Genomic DNA, 24,617 nt, shown 5'->3' on the forward strand with positions numbered 1-24,617 from the left:
ATGGCAATTTTTATTGATAGAGGGAGAAAAATCTGGGATAAGATTTTAGGACTTGAGTTGTGGTTAAACCATCTTTATAGCCAGCAAATTAAATTTATTGCTTGCCCTCCAAAACTCAGCATTGTCAAAATGTGTTCTCAAAGCTCACTCACTCACTCAATAAAAAATAAAATAATAATAATAAAAAAATGAAGATGTAAGACTTCTGTTTCTGCCATTGTCTTATTTCTGCAATTCTTGCTTTTTGCTCTTGTGTTCCTTTGTTTCTCATTGCTTATATTATGCTGTCTGAATCACAGGCTGCTTCTTGTATCCAGTGAACTCAGCAGAATAATTCTTATTGACTTTACTGGGTATAGAATTGGATTTACTGTCCATTGCTCTAATCTGTTAGATTACTTCCCTCCTGCTATTTCTTTCCTTTATGTAAATAAACAATGAATATAGGGAAGTTGTGCTTATTGGCTAATGTAGTTGTTGGAAGAATGGAAGCTAAACAAAAGCAATGGCTATTTTGAGGGACAATTTTTGTACTTTTTAAACAAAATCATTGTCCATAGTTTTAACTGACTAGGAGTTGTTAAAAAACAAACTTTCATTTACTACGGAAATGAAACCCTCTTGCAATAACTAGTTCCCCCTTTCTGTCTTCCTGTAACTGATATTCTTCCCCACCCCCATCATGCACCAAATCCATTGGGAGAAAATTATCTTTTTTCTCCCAGTTTTTCTAACCAAGTTCCTTGTTTTCTGTGTAAGCACAGAAATAATTACTGGAGGGGGTGTGTGTGTGTGTGTGTGTTCATTTGGAGGACGGCTCAGCAAGTTCAGTGGTGAATGCCTGCAAGACCCTGTGATGTGCATTGTTACTATGATTAATGACTCTTATTATTGATGCAGAACCATAAATTTGTACAGGATCTGTCAAGAATAAATAAGAGAGCAGCATGTTCTTCTATGAAGAGTTACAGCAGGGAAATAGCAAAGATTTATAAAAAGCAAATCTTAACAGATAAACAAACACATTACAAAACTGTGAACATGCTTATTCCCTTTGTAGTTCTTGGGAATGTTGTCTGTCTACGATGGGAGGGGGATCGGGCTCTTGGTGGATATAAGGAAACCAGAATATAAAATAGATTTGGAATTTAACAAGGGAGCTGATTCATTTCCTCATAGAACCTTGCAAAAGTAATTTGAAGACAATTTGTTTATGAACACTCACCCAAACTGACATCTGACTGAAGAAGCTGACAGTAAATGGGAAAGTGTCACAATTCTGGGGAGCAGGGAAGGGGGTTGCTTTTTTAGCCTCAATGATTTCTTTGCAGGTTGACAAAGGAGCATTATCACCTGCAGTTGCAGTGCACTCTTTTCTCTGGGGTGCTGCTGCACAACCTCACTCAACAATAAACTCTGCTCATAGGTAGTGGCACAAACTTGGAGTGTGGAAAGCAGGGGCTGGTAGCATCTGGTAATCTGGAAAGTATTTAGGCTTTTAGCAGCAAAGAATATACACCTTGGGATTTGGTAGTATCTGCCTTGCAAGTTTAGATATCTACCTCTGCCTAGGGCTAACAAAGGGGAACCACTGTAATTCCACCTGGGGCCTCAAGAACAGTCAGGGAGATAAAGCAGAAAAATCCTTCAGGGATTTGGGACTTCCATATCAAAAAAAATATCCTTATCCTATGTGTCAAGCTGACTCCTCCTATTTTTGGTTGTAAAAATGTAGGAATATCATGTGATTTTGTGCACAATGGAATGTATCTCTGAAGTGGTTATAATGTTGCAAAATTTAATATGGAAAACATAAGACCAAAACTCTCAAGAAAACCTCCAAACCCTGTAACTGGATGTAGAAGTGAAATCTAACATCATGAAAGAGAACAAAATGAGAAAACAAAACAAAACACAAACCAAGTCACATATGGATGCTGTATTAGCCACCAGGGAGAGAAGGAATGGGATCAGAAGTGTTTCAAAGCTGAGGCAAGAGGGGATATACAGTAGCATTTTTTTACTCAGTAGCTCAAAATCACAAGAATACCTTACACGACCACATGCATCACACTTCTGAAATCATGGTTGTCTTTCTTGTGTCCTTGCACTGTACTCAAGGGCATAATCTAGGCTCCTCCATGCTTGATTCTTCTGGGCTGCCCTTGTACCCTCCATGGTTGAATTCCATAAGGCTTCCCATTACGTGTAGCGTTCAGCGCAGAGACTCCTTCAGCTGGCACCTCTCACACGTTGCTTCTGGCTTCATTCTTAACACACCTCATAGGTTTTTCCATTGCTTTTTCTGAGCCTTAATTACTGAAAATGAGCCTGGGCAGTGTCAACTGACACTAAAATGATTTCCTCTTTAATGTCAATTGAAAAATGAGTTCCGTTTCTTGCTCCAAATATCACTTTCATGTCAGTTATTTCATGACCCCAGGAGGGTTTTACTAGAGCAACCAGCTGCCGTGGGTGGAATTGTGCCTCGCCGGACCAAGATCTGCTAGCACACCCTCAGCTGTTACTGGCGTTCTGCATTTTAAGTGCTCAATACCTACAGCAACACCAAGTATTTTGTATAGATCTGCATTTGGTGGGAAGTGGAGACAGTGCTGCAGGGGGTTACTGTGCAGACAGGAGTAATGAAGTCTATTGCAAGGAAAGGAAAGTTGGAGACTTCTTAAGTAAAGCTATGGGAAAGGACTGAGAAGTTTTTTGTTGCTCATTATGGTGAAAAGATTCCCCCACTTAGGTCTTTCCCTGACTTTTGCCCAGAGATCATTTTTCCTGTGTAGAGACTTGAACTCGCATACTTCTTATTCTCCATAGATCAAATCTCTCTGCTGTGTCTGGTACACCAAATGGCACCTGCAGCCATTAAAAATGAGGGCAAAAAAAGCCCAAGTCCGCACTGGCATGCAGTGAGGCACATCAAACGTACAGGCACATTTTACACATATGCCTTGCTACCAAGCAGTTTTTATTACTGAAAGTGTTGTAGGAAAAAAGAAACAGGTTGTTGGCTGTGTAGTTTGCTTTTTCATTCAAATTCTGAGGATGGGTTATGGTTTAAAGAAGGTTGAAGGTAATGCTACATAGAGTCCCTGTTGCATAAAATTATCATGGGTCTTTTTATATACATGTACATACATTGACATCCACAGCACAATACCTTTCTTAAATGGCATTTTATAAATGGGCAGAGGCAAGCAGAACTTTGCAGAAGATTGAAAGCAGCCATCTTTCTTGCCTCTGGTCACTACCTTAGTCTGCAAACAAACTTATCACACAAGTGTGATTCTTAAAGAATGTATAATTCTTTTTTTCTTATTATTTTTTAATTTAGGAAGTAAGCCATTTTAGGGTGCAGTTCTACTTTACTCGCTACAGTAATTCAATTTTTGGTTCTGTTTTGCTTTCTTTTGTAGCTTTATTATTTTAAATTGTTACCTCTGTCATCTTTCTTGGAAAAGAAAATCAACAACCTAAAACATGAATGATACCAAGGAAGTAAAGAGAAACAAGTCTGAAATACTCAGGGCTACAGCAGTCTGTCTCTCACTGCCTTTCTACTAATGTCTATAGTCAGGTGTAGCTGTGCTTATGAAATGTCTGGCTGTCTGTGCTGGGGGGGGGGTGGGGTGGTGGTGCAGGCAATGAGTAGCTGAGGGAGGAAAGGTACTGGGACTTTATTTTGTAAATCATTTATTTTGGATCATTGCAGGTATGACTCCTGGGAAAAGTAATCCTGCTATAAAATTTTTCATCCCGTGTTTCTGAGCACTTGTTACGGATAAAGTAAGTGCTTGTCTGTGCCACATTGAGGAGGAGACAATTTTCTGGGCCAGGTGTTGATGTCCTGCTATCTGACATTCAAATTTCCTTGTTCCCTCACAGCCTGCGTGCACCTCAGCCATCCATCCTGCTTCAGTTCTTTCCCTTTTATCTGTGCGTAGCATTAATCAAAATTATTTGCTAATTCATTCACCAGGGCAGCTCATGCTCTGTCTATCTCAACCTTCCTAAACTGTAGCTGCCTCCAATGAGAGGCAAAATGGGGCAGAGCCTCACCAGCCTGCAAAGACTCTTCTGAGTTAGGGAAAGTAATTTCCTGCCTCTTCTTTTGGGGTAGTTTGTCTATTTTTGCCCCTTTTTGTCCAATTAGCCACAGCCTTCAATACTCCTACTCAGCAGATGAACTACTTCTCTCAGGTAAACAGTCTCATTACCACAGTGAGCTTTGATGCTCAAATCCCTATTTTTTAATGAGAATTCTTTCCAAGCCTAATAAAAAAATAATATGTTTTGGGAAGAAATAACCAAAGAAGTCCCAGCAGAGAATCCAGTGTGGTTATAGCCTGGCGCTCATGCCTTGGGTACTTTTTGAAGGTTTCTCCTAGGTGCTGTGTAGGCAAGTAATGGAAATCACCTCAGAAAACTCAGCACTCTGTATGCCAGACAGGATGCAACATGTGGATGGGACAGATAAGTGAGCTGGAAGTGGAGTGGGAGAAGGAGGAAGTTATAACAAAATAAACTGGAATTTAGCTGGAGAGGAGAGGTTTTTGCTTTTGCAATTCCCTGGTCCTGGGTCACCACAGCTGGACGACGTTTCTGACACCTTTTTTTTCTGATGGAGAGGGGACAGGGAAGACTTGTTCTCTCGTAATTTCTGTCGGGAGGAGCAGGCTACAAGACCTGAAACATATTACAACAATAAACGTGTTTTATGCAGCCAGGGCTGGCAAATGGAAGGACTATTGCTGCAGCCCAAGGAAGTCCTGGATGTGGAAGGAAACCTTCTTTGTCCAGCGGCTCTCGTGCCTCTGTGCAGGGGCAGATTCCTCATTAGGAGCACAGACACTGTTGCCAATATGCAGTGAGCACTGAATGGGTCATGTTCAAAGGGAAAGCAAGGAGAAAATGTCATTTGCAGAAAACACCTCCGATGCAACCCCTGCCCGCGATGCAAAAGTAAGACGAAAGAAGGGACAGTTTTATGGGTAGCTCTCCACAAGTCCTTAAAGAAAAAAGGTTCCCATTTAGGTTATGTTTAGGTGAGGCCCTTATCTACAAAGACAATTCAGTTGTCTTGCGTAGTAGAAACAACCCTGCTGTGAGTATCCTATCTCAGTCATTGCTATAAACAACATTCATCACTAGTCAGAGCAAGCTCAAAGCTTTAGCACCATTCCAAGGTCAGTCAGGGCTCCAACATAAGTTTTTTGGATTGAAGAAATATCTCATCCAAGCCATATGGGTCTGCACAGGGGTGAATCATACATCTCAAGATGATTTTGGTGGCAGCGCTTTCACCAACTGAAACTACTGGGTAACTATATTTTTCTAAACAGCAGTAGATGTTTCTTCTGAGCATGTTTTCTTCTGGAAAAAAAAGAATTGGATATTCTCCAAAACCTGTCATCTGCAAACAGCTGTTTACATCCCAAAGCCCTCAGTACAATCAATATGTGAAAAGGGAAATGGATTTCGGAAAGCAGTCCTCGAACTCTGTGCTATAGCCAGCTATTGCTGTGAAAAGTAACCAGTAATGCTGAAGCCCACTGTACTCAGCTGTGTCTGAGGGCCTAGCAGAAATATGAATCACTTAATGGATTAAGCGGATCATTTTTCCTTCACCTCATAAGCCTAGCAGAATGTCTCTTTTTTCTGTGTTTGCACAGTACCCAGTGGAGGCTGGGGCCTCTGTGTATTACTCTAACAAATATTTATTTGCTTATTTGGAAGCATGCACAGGACATAATACCGAAGAGACACAGTTGAGAAACAGGGAAGAGACACTGCAAAAATGAATATATATTTATTTTTTTTTAAGTGGCAACCTTCTGGGCCTCTCGAAGACTCACCTCTACAGCAAGAAAGCCAGACTGTTGGGGTGCTTGTTCACTGGCGACGGTTCACTGCTGGAACTTGCAGCACAAATGCAGAAAGGAAGCATTGGATCAGATCTTCACTTCCCCGGATGGCTGGCTTAGCCTGTTCACTGTGCAGTGGATGTTAAGGCTCAGGTGAGTGTTCAAGTGGATATGAACAGGAAGACACACGTATGTTTAGCTATGCCAATGGCCGCATACTGTACCTGAGAATGCACATACACAATTTTAATTCTGTTGGCTGGCTGTGCATGCCTCCAAGCAAGAGAAAGAGAGAGTGAGGGAAGTTTTAAAGAATTCCAATTTCTCTATTGCTTTCCTTTCCTCAGACAAACAGCTTCTTCCTTTCTTTTCTCTAGCTGATGATTGCTGTGTCTTGGTATCAACTGATGAGATCTGTCTACTCCTCTGCTTCTGCCTCCTCCTCTGTACTAAGGCGGCATTCAATGGTGGCTAAGCATCTCCTTTGCATGTCACCAAGATTAACTAGAAAATAATCAGATCATGTGTGGAAAGCTCAGAGGACCCTGAGTTCCATTACAGAGTATTTCATATGAGATTGGCACTGGGTAGAAGTTGCTCTGCCTGAGGAAAAGAGCATCCTAGTGGGCTGCTGTCTGGTGTAACACAACTGTTAATAAGGAGGAAATGATCTCTTAGGGAAAAATGTGGGATTAGATCCCACAGGAATGGTGTTCAAGGAGCTTGCCCAATTTTCAGTTGGCTGTGTATCAACGGCTGAATTCCACGCAAGACAGAAAATATATTGAATGGTAACAAATGGCAAAATAAGTCAAATAATAGGTGTAAATCATGCTTTCTATCTTTTTCTCAGATGCTTCTATTTTTCAGCAGTATTTCAATGCAGTGGAGCTTAGGGCCCTCAGCTAGCTACACTATAAGCGCAAGCCCGTTCAACTTTAAAAAAACAACTACAGCATTTTAACTATATCAACTTTCAGTTCCTCCACTTAAAGTGGTGCACATATCCAGTAGGTTATTTAGTTATCATTTATGTCCCTCCAAATAAGTTCAGTGATGTACCAGTGCAAAGCAAGCAGATAAAAGTGAGCATGCCTTTGGCAGAGGTTTATATGTACAAATTTTTACAGGAAGGAAGTGGCTTGGTCACAGCATCTTTCCCCCAAAGTGGATTTTTTCAGGAACATTGTAATGGGTAAACAAACCTTGCTGACCATGTCTGTGTTCCCCTGAACTGACAAGCTCTGGGAGGGCTTAAGTGGAGAGCTGCACATCTCCTGCCTGCTTCCCCTCAACATGACTGCCTTGCATGCAGCAGTGGGCTGTTGCAGCCTGCCTGTCTGGATGTGCTGGGCAGCAGGCTCCCAACAAGTCAGGCTTGCTATTTGCCTGGCAAAATTATCCTGTTGTGTGCAGCCTCAGGATCACTTCTGCTGGCCGTTAATTATCACTGTGGTTTGTGCTCCACTAAGTCAAATGGAGACTTTTGCATAGCATAGACTTCTCCTGAAGACCAGACTGACAAGAATGGGACAAGGAGCTGAGGCACAGAGAAGAGCTACAGCAAGTTTACCGACAGTCAGACACTTAGGTTTGTATCTTGGTTCGTTTGCCACTTTCAGTAACTTCTGCTGCAGTCCTGTCTGCTCCTGAACCTTTGCTTCTGTGTTTGCTGATCGTTACCGGCACATTGAGACCTTGCTCTTCATTTGCAGTCTCTGGTCACTCAAAATAATACAAATAACATGTATTTAAACCTAGTAAGTGTGGAATTATCCTCAGTTTATTCTACACCAGCTGTTGTTTTGGTTTTTTCTCCCCCTCTGCCTGAAAGCTCGGGGAGTGACAATCAGAGCACATGGCTTTCTCCACATGGAAGTCATGGACTTCCATTCCAGATGCAGACTACTGATAAACACAACTGTCTCCATCTGGAAGCAACATACATCACACATTACAAAGGCCCATTTGTCCTCGTTATTTTAATTCTATAGTACAGATAGCGGACTTAGTGTTAAACACGATCATATCATTTACCAATTAACTTTTTTTTTTTAACAATGACGGTGGGACCGAGAGGATGAGGCGAGAAAGCCTTCTTACCTGTACTTCTGTGGAAGATGATGCAATCCCCCCCTTAGCCTGGTTCTGTATGCACACGGACAGCCAATAAAACCAAAACCACTAGCACCACAATTGTTAGGGATATCCCCGTTAGTAGAATTCAAAGGCAAATGATGTTGGAAATGGAGCAATCCTGGAAGTGACAAAGCTGAACCTGATGCCAGAGCAGCAGCTATAAACCACCTTGGCAACACCTGTGTTGGTGGGACAAAGTGTCCCACCTTCTGCTGTTCTCCCCAGGCTCCTCAGCTACCACTCAGAGTGCCAGGCAGGCTGTAGCTTCAGCCTCCTGCCTTCCTCCTTCTCACCATCATCATGGCCAGCAGCAATGGACATTTCTGCATAGGTGCAGTTGAAAAATACCCTCTCAGATGCTTCCCCCTCCCTCAGTCTTCTAAAGGTTTCTTTGGGCTTTCCTGATTAGGCTGAAGGGATTGAGAAGCTCACCCATGGACATTTCATTGGGCAGAAAGAATGAAAAAGAAAGCATGCAGGCAAGCCCACAAAACATGTTTAGTGCCGAAGGAGACAGCCATATTCCCGGTAGGTAAAAAGGAGCACTCAATGATTTCCAACCTGTGAATAAAGCTCCTTGGCTGGGGAGGAGAGTTACTGGACACTTCCAGCCCACCCTTGCCTGCATCACAGAAATGGCCCTCATGGAAAGAAATGCACATGGCAACAGGAGAGCTGCTGACTGAAGCAGCCATGGGGGAGTGTGCCAAATAGTCTCCTTGTTCCCCGTGAGATGTGGCTGAGGAGGCAACTTACTTTCCAGTTCCCTTTCAAGATGAAGTATGGCTTGTACTACCACCACTTGGGCTGTACTTATTCTGTAAATAAAGATTTACTGTCTTCTATGTGGCAACTTTTGCCCTGAAGTCACTATTTAAAATAAGCCTCAGAAACAGAGGCAATGTTCTTCTAGCAGGTGTACAGCTGAAAGCCTGGACGGCAGATATCTGTTAGCATTAAACACTCAGTCTTGGTATGAGAAAAACTTTCTCCTGTATTTCACCTCCTAACACGGGGGTGGTTGTGCTGCTGACAGGGCAACAGAGCTGTCCTGTCTCTCCGATTCTCTCCTTCCATTTGGTGAAGACGCAGAGGAGGCAGACTTTGCTGCAAAGCCTCTCCACTCCCTCTGTGCTCAGCACAAGAGCCACGGCCTCGGGAAGCCTCTGCAGAAAGATGCCACAAGAACACAGTCACCCAGCTCTTTTCTTTCTTTATTTTTTTTATTGAAAGCTTCATCAAAGAAAACAGAAGTTTAAACCTAACATCCACTGATCTACAGAAAGCCCCAGGAGTGGGAAAATGGCAGCTATTTAGGATTGTGGTACAAATGGAAAACATAAAAAAAAATAAAATCATAGCAGTACAGATCTTTCAAAGACATTCGGAGACATCAGCACACAGATGCCCATATAAATAAAATTCATAATTTAATGTATCACAGAGGTTCTGTATTCTACATTTTTGCTACAGTGAGGTCTGTAAGGACTTTAAAGAACCTCTGTCCCTTTTGTGTGAAGCACGTTTTCTTGATAGGAAGTTCATCTGCGTTCAAAGCTGCTTTGATTTTTCTTACAGACAGAATCTGTTCATTCTCCTTTAAAAAGGAAAACAATCAAAAATTCCTATATGAATTCTGTACGTTTTCTGATTTTACATAAAATTGTTTTGCCTCTAAAAGACAGTAGAATTTTCTTCCACTCTGGAATACAGCATATTTAATAATACTTTAGTTACATAAAATCATGTTCTCTTCTCTAGGCTGTATTTTTGGGCTTTTAAAAATATAACTGAGTGTAAATTTCACCAAATTAAGAAATTATTATCCAAGAAAAAGACACTTAAAGGCAGAAAATTAATGTTGGGCATATACAACAGATCCAGATCTTGGAAGGTGCTTACACCTTGCAGGCTTTGGCCCTACAAGGAAAAATGGATTTGTGAACCTGTCAAAGGCTGACATTTTTCACTTCATTACACATTTTTTACTAAGGTGAGAGAACTCAGCTGTCACTGTTGGGGAATTAAGAACTGAACTGAACAACTGAAGTAAACACAAGAATGTTTCTTATCATGGAAAGCTAAACCAACACTGGGATTTTTTTTTTTTTTTTACAGCTTTTCTCTCATAATTTTCTGTTTAATTTTAACAAAGAGCATGTTTATAAAGGGGAGAAGAAAGTGTCTCCTGCCTGCTTTGAGGCACAAAGGTGAATAAATCTCTGCAGTACATACAGTGCTCTAGCCTATTTGGGTGACAGGAGCAATATAGAAAAAGTTGGTGCTCTTTTTGAGGGGAAAATAACTCTCTTTACACTGCATCTTTGCTGTTTGCTGAGATTCTGGAAATCTGTTCCACTGAGGGAGAGGAGGAGTCTGCTGCTCACTCAGCCCTACTTCTGAGAAAGTATGCGTGCATGATTGTGTGTATGCGTATTAGAAATGAAAGGAATCTTCATTACTAGAGTCAATTGTCATTAAACAGAAAAGAGTAATACACCAAATGTCAGCATTTTTGTTGTTTTCTGTTTTGCATTTCCATCACACCTTGACTGTTTTCTTAGTTCGTGTGGACTACCGAGAAAGACCAGGAAAATCCCTTACCCTAGGGCACTTCTTTTATATCCAGACCAATTTCATGTTAAATAAAGTTTTGAAAGGAAATGTTGACCATGTGTGTATCAAACATTACTATCTTCAACTACCACATTTGGTCTCATCACTAAAAATGGATTGATTCATTACTTTAAGCACATTATCACTCTTTAGCATGACTCTTGCTATAGGTGGAGTTCAGTGAGTCTGCCTAAACCTGTTTTGCTCATGTCAACCTCAGCATTAAAATGAAGTGGCATGAGGAGCACCATCAAGCTTAAAATCATGAAGCATGGTGATTTGTTAAACACTTAGTATCAGTCTCATCCTTCAGTACCATAAACAACATAATATAGATCCAAATACTATGACATATTAAAAATAAACTTTATTACAATGCAGACTTCCTCAAATTTGCTGAGTTTTGGTACACATACATACATAAATAATACCCTTCATTTGATTTTTACTTGAGTAAAAATCCATTTGAATGCTTCAGCCCATTGCCCATTGAAAGTTTAAGCCCTCGCTTCTCTAATCACCAGCCTTAATCTTCCACAGTTGGGCATGCATCCATAGCAGAAGATGATACCACATGATGCAATTGCTCTCAAATATGCCTTATTCTGCTTTACAGTGGATTTCTTGACCAACACAACCAAGGCAGTCTCTTGGTAAACAGAACTATACAAGTAAGCATAAGCTAAGGACATTTCAAGAGTCTGTTTCACTGGAAGGCAATAAGAGGACATTCACAATTTGAGGCCTGACTGTCACAGGTGAAAAGTGCTTACAAAACCAGCAGTAGAGCCAGATAGGAAGAAGAGTCCCTCAGCAATCTCACTGGGAACAGTGAGACTGTTCAGTGCCCTGATCTACATTTGGGTCAACACCTGCAAATATAATATTCTCTTCAGGTCCACTGTATAGTTTTTTTCCCCCAATGTTAAGTGACGAGCCCAGGTATTCAGAATTTTCTAGCCATAATTCATATTTTTCTGACACCCCTTCTGTATTTATTTTTTAAGGTAAAAACAAAAATACCAAACCTGAACATCCAGATTTGACTATTTACAAGAATTCAGGTGTGATGGAAAGTACATACGTAGTTCAGCTTATGGATTTGATGTTACTTCTAGGCCTCTGGGCCAGGCACCATTGCCTTAGACTTCTAGAGTTGTTTCTGCAACCTTTCAGGAACCCTCCTGATATTTAAAGCTAAATTTGTAAGACAGACATAGATATTGACTTTACAAATTCAGGTCTTCAAAAAAGAAAAAAAAAAGGAAAACAGAAACTCAAACAGATAATAATAACAATAAACCTTCCAAAAATTCTTATGAGTCAGAACATAAAGAAAATAAGTTTTAGATTGCAGAGGCCACCAAGTACTCCTGTTCTATGACAACACCCATGCAGCAAGTGTGTTGCTCTTCCACTGTTCTCTTTTACCTCATCTTTAACTTTTACTTTTAAGTTTCTGAACATTTTGTACGTTCCAAATAAGTTTTTTTCTTACCTTATGATCTATGACTATTTATACTCAAGGGTCACATTGTTTATACTCATGGACTGTCAAGTACCGGTTCACTGCTTTTTTTGGGATCAATAAGATGATCAATTGTATTTAAGGGATCCATTTTCTCTTCTTCCTCTACTTTGCTTTGTTTCTTTTCATTTCAACCACTGTTGAACATTATGGCATGGAAAAAAAAAGGAACAACTCTAATACAGAATGCACTTGAAACACTTTAAAGTGACAGGCATCGTGGTATCACGTTGCCTGCCTGGCTTAATAAAAAAACACTGAGATTGTTTAACTCTGTTTGCTGAAAAAAATAAGAAAAATGTTTCTGAATGTATAAATAAAGCAGCAGAGTTCTGAATAGAAACAAGAAGGTACCTCAGCATATTCATCAGCCACATGGTAGCTACCTTGTAGCCTCATTGTTGATAGTAAATGAGACTTTTTGTGTGTCACATTAGAATGAACACAGAAACAAATGTGTTTATTTAATATTTAACTCACTTGTGCCCGGGGTTATCTCTATTTGTACAAAGAATTCAGAGACAGACAGAAAGAGAGTATGTGTAGAAAGGAAGAATATAAGGCTAGCTCGATTTTTTTTCCTCCATATGCCCTCCAAAGAAAGAGGGAGCCTTTATCTAAGGACAAAATTCAAGTTCCACTCTCAAAAAGCAACAAGTAATGAGACAGCATGTGAAACAGATTTTTCTTTTTTTTTCTTTTTTTTTTTTTCTTTTTTCTTCTGAATCAAAAACATGTTGTGGATGTTGTTCTTCTTTTACTTTGGCATCATCTGGTTTTCAGAAGTGTTGAATATCAACAACTACTCTGGAGAAAGAAGTTTTACCACTTCTGAAAATCAGGCCCTCTTCCTATGGTGAAGAACCATGTGAACTCCCATTTCTCTCTTTTCTATGTTGCATATTTAGCAGCCATTTACTTGGGAAACCCCTCCCCCCCACACTATGTTAAAAAATATGATCTTGTTTTATCAATTTAAAAAAATAATTGTGTTCTTTTCCCCAGAAAAGTCAGGTTAGGGAAACACAGGTCTCTTTTTAGAATTGGGCAGCTGAATCGGATTGATCCAATATATGTGTTTTAATTTCATTACTTTTAATGGATACCCTGTCTCTAATGCACTACAATAAATGTGATGAAGCTTCCCCTCTCTTCTGGATGGAGAAAAGTTTAAAAATGTTTGGTTTAATTTTTACATATAGATCTATGTGTATGTATATATTTAAATGCTGCTTCTCTTCTGCCTCCTTAAGGAAAAAAATCATCTTTTGACTTGCTTCTTACCTTTTTTGTTTGTTTGTTTGGAAAAAGTAAGGGCCATAATCAAGATTTCTCCATGGAAAATAACTGTTATTCCTAAAACAGGTTTCAGTGGATTCAATTTAGTTAGTGTCCTTTTTTTGCCTAATCATACTAATTAGTGATTGTCAGCCCACATATTAAGACAACAGAGATCATAGCAGAGAAGAATAATTATTGACTTCCTGCCTGCATGACAATACTAAGTCATTTTCAACATTTCTGCTTGTATGGGAGAGCTAAAATGAGAACAAAGATCAAGTTTGCTTTCTTTTGCATCTATCTGGCAATTCAAATGCGTCACTGAAAAACAAATGCAGAATTAAGGTGGCTATGCATGCTGGACGATGACAAAGACTGAGGTGAAGAAATGAATCTGCGGTATGTTGGAATTCAGAAGGAAGACTGTTGTTTCAGTAGAAATACCAAAGATCAGGCAATTTAACAGAAAAACTCATCAAAATTAAAGTCCACCTGGACAGATTAGTTGGTAGCCCACTCCCTCTTGCTTTGGGATGTTCTCCAAAGCATACCATCAACAAGCTTCTAACACCAACTATTCCGAAATTTCCACTATAAACGTATGCAGTATGTAAAACACCAGTGGAAGATAGTTTAAACAAACAAGAAAGTAAGAACTGGTCCGGCCATGTAGGTCAAATAAAGATAAAAAAAGAAAAAAACCTCTATCTTCTGGACTGCGTTAGGGTGTCACTTCATCTTTGGTATAAAATAGGCCATCCATAGGCTGCATTTGTTCACAACTAGGAAAGACTACAGAAATTGTCAACAATTTCTTCTATCTATTGCTTTTTTTGCACTTTTTTGACCATAAGCTCCTATCTACTTAAGTTTTTTTTAATGCTCTTAAGCTAGGTTTTTGCAATGTGACAAGCAAAGCAGACTAAAAACTTCTTAAAGCTCATAAAAAAGACTGCAGATAAAAAGCACTAATGCTTTTGCTAGCGATCACGCTTTGTAAATAAAAAAATCTGCATTCTGCAAGAAAAAAACCCTGCATTCTCTATAATGCAGCAAGTTTTTTTTCTCAATTCAATAACTTTACTGTAAAATGCTTTAGCCTTCTAGAATTTTTTTCTGTCAACACTTAAGACAAAGTTCATAAAAGTCCCAGCATTTTTCCAATCTTTTCAGTTGCCACAGTTCCTTTATCATCAATTTTTCTTCAAAAGAAGAAAATCATTTTCTTTTAAACTGTACAGTTTATTTTTTGTTCACCCCAAAAACTCAGTCTATTAAACTTCTGCACCGGCACCGGTGTGAGCAGTTTCAATTCATTCTCGGGTTTTCTAACAAGACGTTGACAGCTTGCCTTGAGAGCCTTTGACGTCCTTAAAATTAAGGCAATTAAGATTCAAGATAAACCTTACCTAAACGTTTCTTAAAAAAAAAAAAAAAAAAAAAAACCAACAACAAAAAAACACAAAAAACACTCTAGATTTAAAACAAGAAGAAAAATAAAATGAGAGAAAAAGAGTAGCTTAATTTTTGAGGAAGACAATTGGTTTTCATCGCAACTTGCTCCCTCTTGACATCATCAGTTTTTCTGTTAAAAAAAAAATAAATCTAGCTACACCTCCAGGTAAATTCTGAATTCAAATGTTCATCCAGATGAAATGTCAACCCAGTGTTTTTCCTCTGGGTTTTTCCTTTATTTAAAAAAAAAAAAAAAAAAATAGCAAAAATAAAATTGTCAGACTACATGATGGAACCATTTGCACAGCACATAAAAACATTGTTTTGTTTTCATTGGGAAAGGTAGGAAAAAAAAGCATTCATTTGACGCCTGTGCAAACTGGAAGCCAACTTCTTGTTCAGTGAAGTTTCTCCATTCAAGGCAAAGATTTCAGACCGACATTCTTCAGTCCTGTTTATTGTCTGTAAAAACAATTGAATTAAAGTGGTCATTAAGTCAAAACAACTTTGAAATAGGCTCCTCTCCTTTTTTTTCCACCCAATTCCCTTTAAAAGTTATCCAAGCTAAACTAAATTTGCAGCTGTTTAAATATGATACCACCACTAAGCTGAAAATAGTCAGGCAGAAATAGGGAACTCTTGCTTTTGGGATGTTAACACATCCTAAGCAGATGAATTTACTCTTGTTAATGCTATGCTTAATGGGCAGTCTACCTACACTGAAATGAGATGAATACGTGGCTTAACACTTTGTAAATATTTCAAGAACAATACCATAAGAGAGCGAATATTTTCATAATAATAAGTGGTACTCTTTATTTTGGATACTAATAATAAAACTAAGGATAAAATTGCAATAAAAAGATACATCCAATTTGCTAAAACCAACACATTTTCTGACGGCAAGAACAGTTAGACTGTGGAGCAGTCTGCTTAATGAGCCAGTTATGGCTAACTTAGTAGAAACATTCAAGATAGTATTAATTCGAAAAATATAATTTTGGATCATATAGTGTCAAATCTTTTTACATTTAGCACAGAGGATAAGCTAAACTATCAACCTTTTTCTTAGAGAAGATAACTCTCATTTTGTGTTTTTGAGGTTTCATGTCATTTAAAGATATGTTACATCAAACTTACCTTAGCAAGACTATATGAGATCTTTGGGGAGATGCAGAACCTACATAAAAATGCTGTTTTCATGTCTAGGTCTATCAGTAAGCGTTAGCTATTACTTTTCCTACAGTCCTCAAAACTTGCATGGAAAAAATCCTTTTCCAGATGAAGTTCAACACAAGAATATCCAGCACCTTTCCTTTTGCAAGCATTAATGCATGTGCCTTGCTTAGTTTAAAATTAATTTTAATATTAGGAGTTAAATTGTGAAGAATGTTGATGACATAACATTTACCACAAAACTATTTCTCTGGGATGGTAAACATAAAACAAACTGCAATTTTAAGTATTAAATTTACCTAACGACTTTTTCATTGCATGAAGCCTGAAAATTAATATTTTGAATGTAACAACAGATTTATGTGGAAAGCAAGAATTAATTATTTTCTTAGGTTTTTCTATGCATAACTTCTGGTAGCTGAATGCTCACCTTGTTCAGTTTTACTGCCCCTCTGGCTCAAGTGGCCACCATATGTATGAAAGACCAATTCCACCGAAGGGTCACAGCACACACTCTCTAATCTAACCTGGCATTGAGTTTGCCCACAAAAGGCTCCAGAAAAATGTAATTCTTTCCACATTTAAAATAAGAGTATGTTGTCCAGCAGAGTTTTGCTTAGAGGTAACAGACTACGCTTTTCACGGGGAAGGATCTCCATTTATCTGCACTTCATAAAATTCATACTTTTATGTGCAAAATTAAAGATTTACAAGGAAAAAAGGGAGTTTGGGTCTAAAATAATTAAGGTGATTTCCTCGTAGAGTTGAGTCCTCTGCTCAGAAACCAAGGGCTGTTTCTCCTATATTGCTACACAATAGGTAGCCAGGTTTTGACATGAAGTTATCATTTCTGAACATCTAGAGGTGGGATCCTCAAGTACAGCAGCCAGAATATTAAATAAAGAACATGTATGCTGATTTAAAAAGTGGAACTCAAATTTTAAGTCTTGTGGTTTATTTTTACTTACAAAGAGAGTACAGTCCTTATACCACCCAGTTCATTCTGAGTACATTGCCTCTCCTTTGTTGCCTGCAATTTCATGACTGTTGCAAGGAAAAGAAATATAATGAATTTACTCTTATAACTTTTCTCCTGACTGGTCAGCTCCGATGAAACAATTTTATAGTGTCTGCCTTTGCCTATATCTGACAAAATCATTGTCTGGTCATGTTAATTACTTCCTCTCATCTTGCTTTGAAAACAGCTGTTGTATATTGGGCATGATGCTTGCTATTAATAAATGTGCCCTTTGAAGAGCAGATTAATAAAACTATATTTTAATTACAAAATAACTTCACTTGGTTTTATATTAAAGGTTACTGAGATATTCCGGCAGAAGTTCTTTTTTTAAGACAGAGACTGTGTATATTTTGCTTTGTTTCTACAGCTTCCCAAACTTTGCATTTCTGTCCACAACTGGCAGATATAAATAGAGGGCACATTTCAGAAAAAAATACTGAAAATAATCATAATAAAAAATCCATAGTGGATCTGCCAGTGTGATTAAAAAAGAAAGCAATTCCTCTGAATATAAATGCCATTGCCATTAGAAGTGTATCCATCATTGCAAAAAGGCAGTAGCTGACAAGGAAAGATGAGGGATCTCATTCTCAGAGAAGGTGGGAATTCACCACACTGGCAAGAAACACAGCACCAATTTCAATAAAGAATTGCAATGTAGTTTCCTCCTATATGGGAAAAATGCCAGAATCCGCTGATCACAGCTACTTTATGAGTGTTTCTGAGCCTAAGTCCTTCTGCGTTGAGACTTAAGCGAAAGGGAACTGGAACACAGAAATCGTCAGATCAAACCCCTACAGAACAGAGTCATCAAAACAAGCCAACGGGATGGGATGTTCACATATATTTCTCTCTTTGCCCATTATATTCTGTAAGTATTTTGCCATCATTTATTTACAGGTACTAGAGAAACTGATACCTAGAAGGGATACACATGCATAGACTGTGGCTCCAGTTGGGTGCATCAACAAAAAGCTTGTGATCAATTGCTTTTGTAATATGTACATATAGACAAATATTGGCATGATGTAATAAATAGTGAGGTCTTACATTTTATGGTGGTCAAAAAGGGACATTGTGTGATCTGAAACCATTTGTTACTCATATGTTAGATATTTTCCACTTACAGAGGTCAAAGATGAAGTATAGCAATTGACAGATTGGTATAATTCTAATCTTTCCTACACCAGCATGTATCTTATGCCTCTATAACTACTATGTCATCATGCATTGACTGACATATCTAACATATTTCTTGTCTGGCTATTTGTTTGCTTACTTCCCCAAGATAAAAAATGTGTAATTCTCTTTTCACAGTGATGTGGGTGTTCAATACACATGTATTAATAAAGCATTGGGTTTGGGCTCCTTCCTAGAATCTGTCCAACATTGATCAGTCCCAATGAGTACCCTGTCACTAAGTAACTTTCCCTTTGTGAGAACTAGTTTTAATGTCACAGAGAGGAATGTTTTGAGGACTATTGTGAAGATGAAGGGACTCTTTAGGAGTTCTAGATCCAGCTGTCAGTGTATAAATATTGAATTTTCCAAGGTATTCCATAGGAAGCAAAGAAAGGGAGCAGAGGACAGGTGAAAGACAGAGCAGTGCTTCTCTCCATCCCTTTCTTATCCCTTCTTCCATTTCCAGTTCCTGCCCACTCAGTGTGTGCATGGCACCAGTTTTACATAGTTACAAATACCAACTTGGGGCAATTTATAGTGCTTCATTAGCTACAATTTCAGGAAGAAGCCATGTGTACTCTGCCAATACTTTCACCACTGCAAAATTTAAGCCCTCTTTTTAACCTCTGATGCCAGATGAGCCTTTAGCCTAGCGTGATGATTGTTAACACAGTTGTTGAGATCCTTCCGAGTCCACAAAAGCAGCAGACAGTTAGAGATCATATCTTTGCAGGCATGAACTCAAGGACATTTTGCAAAGGTGAGGCCATCAGCTAAAACCTTTTGCTAATTACACTGCTATATATCCAGAATTCATCTGAACTTAATGAAGCTACTCAGAATTCATATTGCTGAAATGGGGAGTAGAATTTGGCCTGCTATAATCAAGAAACAAAATCTTCTGGTTACAAAATGTATGCCTACTTACTTAGACTGTTGGTAAGAATATGCAGGCGCATGTTCACTGGATGTTTCCACTGTCATCTGTTGCTGTTGACCACTGGCTTCCTGTGATGAAGATGCTACTGTCTGTGGAGAAGTATCAGCAACAACACCCTAGGGAATCAAATGAGAACATGAAAAAATTACTAATTTTACTCACTGCAGTGAATTATATAAAAGAGCTCAGCACCAGCTCACCATTCCTGTATTTCTCTAGAGGTCAAGAGAGTTTGAGATAGCAGAACCACATGCTAACACAACAAACTCCATCAGTTTTAGAGAGCTAATCCAGCAACAAGAAGCTTCCTTAGCATACCAGCTCCTGTAGTACTTTGCTTTCACAGGCTGCAGTGGAAAACACCTCTACCTTTGAGGGTAGTTCCCTGCCCATTCAAAGCCAGAGGCAAAACTTCTGACTTCAGTGAAGTCTGGATTTTACCTTTTGTCTTTTTTACAACATATGTATGGCTCTTCTGATTTTCACTTACCTACCCCAACTTCACAGCGAGTTCACACTTATTTTGTTTGATTTGCAGTGTGATAAAGGCAGAATCTAGGCCCACTGCTCTCTGGTTTAGCACACATTCAACAGAATTTTAGCTGCCTGAGAAAAACACTGTACTCCTCTACACACTGCTTCCCTTCAAAAAAAAAAAATTACTTCACACTAAAGACTTTTATCTTTTAAGTCAAAGCTCCAATGAAGTTTTATTTATACGTTTGCAAAAAAAGATAACACAGAAAAGATATGTATGAATTTAACATTATGCACTATTTCTTATCCTATTTAGACAGTCTGAATAATATTATTTTTAAGTGCTCTTGTACGCTTTCAAAGCAAGCTATATTTTCTTTCCTTTACTTTCATGCTTGCTGTGTTGGTCACATGAGTAACACTAGCAGGTCTCTTCAGGGAACATGCTTTACTACTGTATTGCACACAACAGAGCCAGAAGAGGGAGCACAAAGCACTTGCTTTGTTTTTATTTGAGTCCTGTGTAAACAACAGGTAGCTTATTTGAAATTATCTGTTAAAAATACCAGTTTCATTTTTCAGAAATGCTTCATATCTATTGCTTAACAGACTGTCAGTATTATCTTTTTCTGTCTACTTCCTTATCTTTTTCCTTCTGCTTTTGTCCATCTCGTCTTGAGATTTTAAGCTCTCTGGGGCAGAGACTGTATTTTTTGATCTCTACTTGTGAAGCATCTAGCATAGTAGAGTCCTGGTTCATGATGCTACATGAATACAGATAAACATTAACAATAATCATCATCACTGGATCGGAGAAAGACAGGCTATATATTCAGATAATATTTTTATTATTCTAGTAGATAATTATGGCATCATGTCACTTTAGCAGGCATGAATATACCAGTGGGTGATGGGGAAGAGGGCTCAGGAAGAATTAACTTAATTTCTTATTCACACTGGTCAGCACACTATGCAGCCAGTACTGCTGTATGAGCCACCCTCCATCCCACCATCTCCTTTTAATTCAGATTTGTATCTGCCCAGTTTAATACCTACGAATGGTAATTGAATAGGGGCACCCATGACCTGTTTGTAAACAAACAAGGTTTAGGGCAAAATTATCCTGAGGCAAAAAAAGACTAAAACATGACCAGCTCAGTATGACAGAACAGTAGCAGCCTTTCCTGTGGGACCTCATTTGGGAATCTCAGTAATTGCAAAGAACTGGCAGAACCAGGAAGACTTGACTGCTGGTGGAGCCATGGCAACAGTACCACTAACTCAGCATCCTCAAAGCACAGAGTAGTAATAGCACAAACTCCAAAGTCCACATAGCCGAAGACAGAAGTAGAGAGACCCTGGGACTCCTTACGTTACCCCAGTGTAGGGGAGAAGTTATTAATAAATGAGGGTAGCACCAAGGGGAAGCACACAGGTAAGAGGATGCCAAGGCTCCTTCTTCTTGCTGTGCTCAGTGGCCCTTATGAAGCTTCACAGAAGTGGAGGCCAAGCTGATGCTCTCCCGGCAGCTTGTGGTCTACAGGGTTGAGTAAATACTTACTCATTAGACTGTCATCAGCATGACTCAGCCCCAAGGAGGGAGGGAGCGAATCCTTCCTCAAGGATGAAAAGCACTCAGTCAGTGCAGCATCCTCCACGTCTGTATATACAAGAGGAAGGTTTCCATTGCTCAATCACTTTTTTCTGGTGGCTAAATGTTTCAGCAATTACCTAAACTTGCTAAGGACCACAGCAAACCCTCTTGCAACCTTCTCTTCTTGGAATCTCTTTTGGGTTCGTGGTCTGCCTGCTGGGTTTGTTTTCCTGCCTCTTCCCATCTCCCTCCCAAGTACATGGGGAAAAAATAGTTATAATCACTGATGTTTTATTCCATGCCCTGCTATACAAAAAAAAAAAAAAACAAAACCAACCAAAACAAGAGCCCTTGCAAATAATTAAAAAAAAAAAGAGGGGGGTGGTGGTGGTGAGGAGAAGAAAAAACAAGGAGAAAGAAAAGAAAAAGAGAAAGAAATGTGCAGTCCTAATTTTAAAAGCTGGAAGCTTCCAGCCACCATTCCATAAAGTAACTTCAGGCCCCTTTCAAACAACAGGTGCAAAGAGGCATAATAGATAAGAGTTCTGCTACCCCTTCACTCTACTTTCATGGATGGAGATAAACTTACTTCAATAGGGACAGCTGTTGGAGGCACAGGAGTGTACTGGGGAATGTAGGTCCCTTGCATAGGTGCAGCAGCAGTCATGTACTAGAACAAATCAAAGGCAAATGAACATTAGAAAACCACAGTCAAGATGCGTAAAACCATATTAGAAGCATGACGCTGTTTCAATTTCCTGTTCAGAGTTCTTTGGTTAGTGTATAGCTTATTATTTCTTTTAATTAAGGATTTTAGGCAATGGTAGGATTTACCTAGCTATTAAAAATCATAATCTTGAACTTCAAAGTCAGGTCATATCTGAATATATGCAATAGCAAACATCTTGCTGATAGATTCAGGCTGTTCACATGGTTTCTGAAACTGAGAGACTCCTACTTACTTAAAAACCAGTAGAGACACAATAGCAGCATATATATAGTAGTTACGGATACAAAAACAGTCTAAACAATCTTTTGAAGTCTTATTGATCTTATCTAATGACACATACAAAAAATGAAGCATGAAATTTGACAGGTTTATTCCAGTCTATATTTAACCTTATCAACAACAGCAGTTGAGTTTACAGGGATACAAAGCTGCAGAGAGGTGCAATACAAGACAGGAAAAATAAAGGAAGATGAAGATGTATCTGGGAGTTTCTCCTTTTGTACACAAAATCCCTAGCTAATTCTCATGGCCTATGCTTAATATTCAGAGATCTTTTCTATGCATTTTGAAACTTCTGCAAATTATTATTATAGCAACACTTTGTGTTAGTTTCTTTAAAATCCTGTCTCTCCCAAGCACTACAAGACAATCTTTTTTAAAATTCAGGAATGCATGTGCATTTTGCTATTGGTATGGCACTTGTGTCTTTATATACAGCACTTCTTAAAAAGCTCTTGAACTGAACGCAACAGATATTGTTCAAACCTTCAAATAAAGTATCCATATTAAGTCGTCAGATCTATACGTACTTTTCTTTCTACAATCCAGTCCTAACTGCATGTCTTCACTGACAAGAATCTCAGAATGTGCCCAATCCCACAACTACTGACTGTGTGACACTTCCACTACATGTTATCTTCAAAGACACACCGAAGATCTGAATCAGCCCAGAATGTATTTGATGAATTTTAAAATGAGTTAAATATAGCTTTGCTTCCTGGCAGAGCTAGGAAGTGCTTGCAAGATTTTATTCTGCTGTTTATAGTAAAATTTACATTTAAAGCACTCTCTCACCTCAATTCTAAACTGACTGGATGGTTTGATATGCCTGTCACAAACATGCATTATGAAATTGCATAGTGGGGTGCAGAGTCTGCAGCAATGCTGGAGAAAGCCTTAGGGAATGAGAATGGCATATTTTAAAATCCCACAGCTAAATTCTGAAGTCTTCATTCAAGTAGAAGAAAAAAAATACTTAAATGAAATTGTTTTCTATAGAAAAAAAAATCAGTGAGGAACATACATGACATAGAATGTATACTTGCAATATGAGTAATGCATTGTGTTAAAAATCATGACAATATTTTTGCTAAAATGTACAGTGTTTTCCTTAACTTGAGCAAAGAGACAGGACTGTCCCCAGTGCCTGTGTGCCTGTATCAGGCCATGTTTTTCTGCAGCTCCTTTTTCTTGTTCTTCAGAAAGAGAATTGAATTCAATAGTTTTTTTATGAATGCTAACCCACCAAAGACATTAGGCCAACTATCCCTATTGTACTCAGTACAGTTGGGCTATTCTCCTGCCTTACGGATTAGGAGCTAATGAGAATGTTACAGCAGGGTGTTCCAGAGCTGCTTCCGCTTCATTCATTCTGCTTTGTAATGTTGCCGTCACATGTTGGAACGACATCTGCTGGGTAGCATTGTTCTAAATGTGTCAATATTTAACATTAACCTGAAGCACTCATTCTTCTAGTTCTGCAAAGACCTACGAGGGTTTTAAACACCTATGCAGGCTAGCTTCACTTGGACAAATATATACAGATTTTAATTAAAAGCATTAATTTAAAGAATAAAGTGGCTTTATTCAGCTTGGACATCCTCCAAGTTCTTCCCTGAAGTCAGCAGAAGATCAATGCTCAGACTCTTATAAGACGCCGTTGTCTGCCATTCTCTTATCTTACATAAAAACACAAATGAGTTTTAATACACAAATATCACATTATTCAACTGTCTTTTAATTCAGACCACTCCACTTTTTAAAAAATCCTTTGGCATTGAGTTCTGTAGCACAATTGAAATTGGGAATTAATTGGTGCCTTTTTTGCTGACTCTGTAAGCGCCGCTCTCGTGCAGTTTCTTAGCTCTATTGTTACTGTTTTCCTCTTGAGGCAGATCATGATCTTACTTGTCAGAGTACTTCATGTTGCTTCCTTCACTGCTACACAATCTCTAGGGGAAACTGTTCTGTTGACTTGAGTGTGACTGGTGGCCCAGGCTAACCCTTGCTTGCCCTGGTCTTTCCAGACACTCACACCTCCCCATACTTTCCCAGGTTAATTTTTTTTTTGCAAGAATTTTAACTGAATTCAGCCAAACAGCAGGTGATTTACAGTGCTGGAGACCAAAGCTGTCTAGTTACTTTCCAGATTCCCTGAAGAACTGTAGGAATGTGACTTCTCCCCTGTATGTAACATATTCTGCTTGTCTAAACGTTCACCATAATGGTGGTTCAACTTTTTGGTTAAATCATTTAGAGCTCTACAATTGAAACAAATGATGTGAGCCAAATTAGTTCCACCAATGGCATAAATGAAGTC

General features: G+C 38.8%; 2 protein-coding genes across 6 annotated transcripts in view; one reads left to right on the forward strand and one right to left on the reverse strand.

The window, feature by feature from the left end:
- The window catches only part of AZI2 (5-azacytidine induced 2), a 1,028,525-nt gene that overhangs the window by 178,008 nt on the left and 825,900 nt on the right, over positions 1–24,617 (forward strand). The gene's annotated exons all lie outside the window — the stretch shown is intronic.
- Positions 9,250–24,617, reverse strand: part of RBMS3 (RNA binding motif single stranded interacting protein 3) — a 457,623-nt gene continuing 442,255 nt past the window's right edge. For 2 of the 4 annotated variants that reach the window (XM_049799280.1, XM_049799279.1), the window contains exons 12-14: positions 21,878–21,958; positions 19,206–19,333; positions 9,250–15,360 (exon numbers count right to left, since the gene is read on the reverse strand). In XM_049799280.1, coding sequence (XP_049655237.1) covers positions 15,354–15,360; positions 19,206–19,333; positions 21,878–21,958 — 216 coding nt within the window. In that variant the 3' untranslated portion in view covers positions 9,250–15,353. Of the gene's footprint in view, positions 15,361–19,201; positions 19,334–21,877; positions 21,959–24,617 lie in introns of those variants that run through there. The other 2 variants (XM_049799282.1, XM_049799281.1) reach the window with 2 other exon arrangements.

The sequence above is a fragment of the Accipiter gentilis genome, chromosome 4 (genome assembly GCF_929443795.1).
Source record: "Accipiter gentilis chromosome 4, bAccGen1.1, whole genome shotgun sequence".
In the NCBI taxonomy this organism is placed as follows: domain Eukaryota; kingdom Metazoa; phylum Chordata; class Aves; order Accipitriformes; family Accipitridae; genus Astur; species Astur gentilis.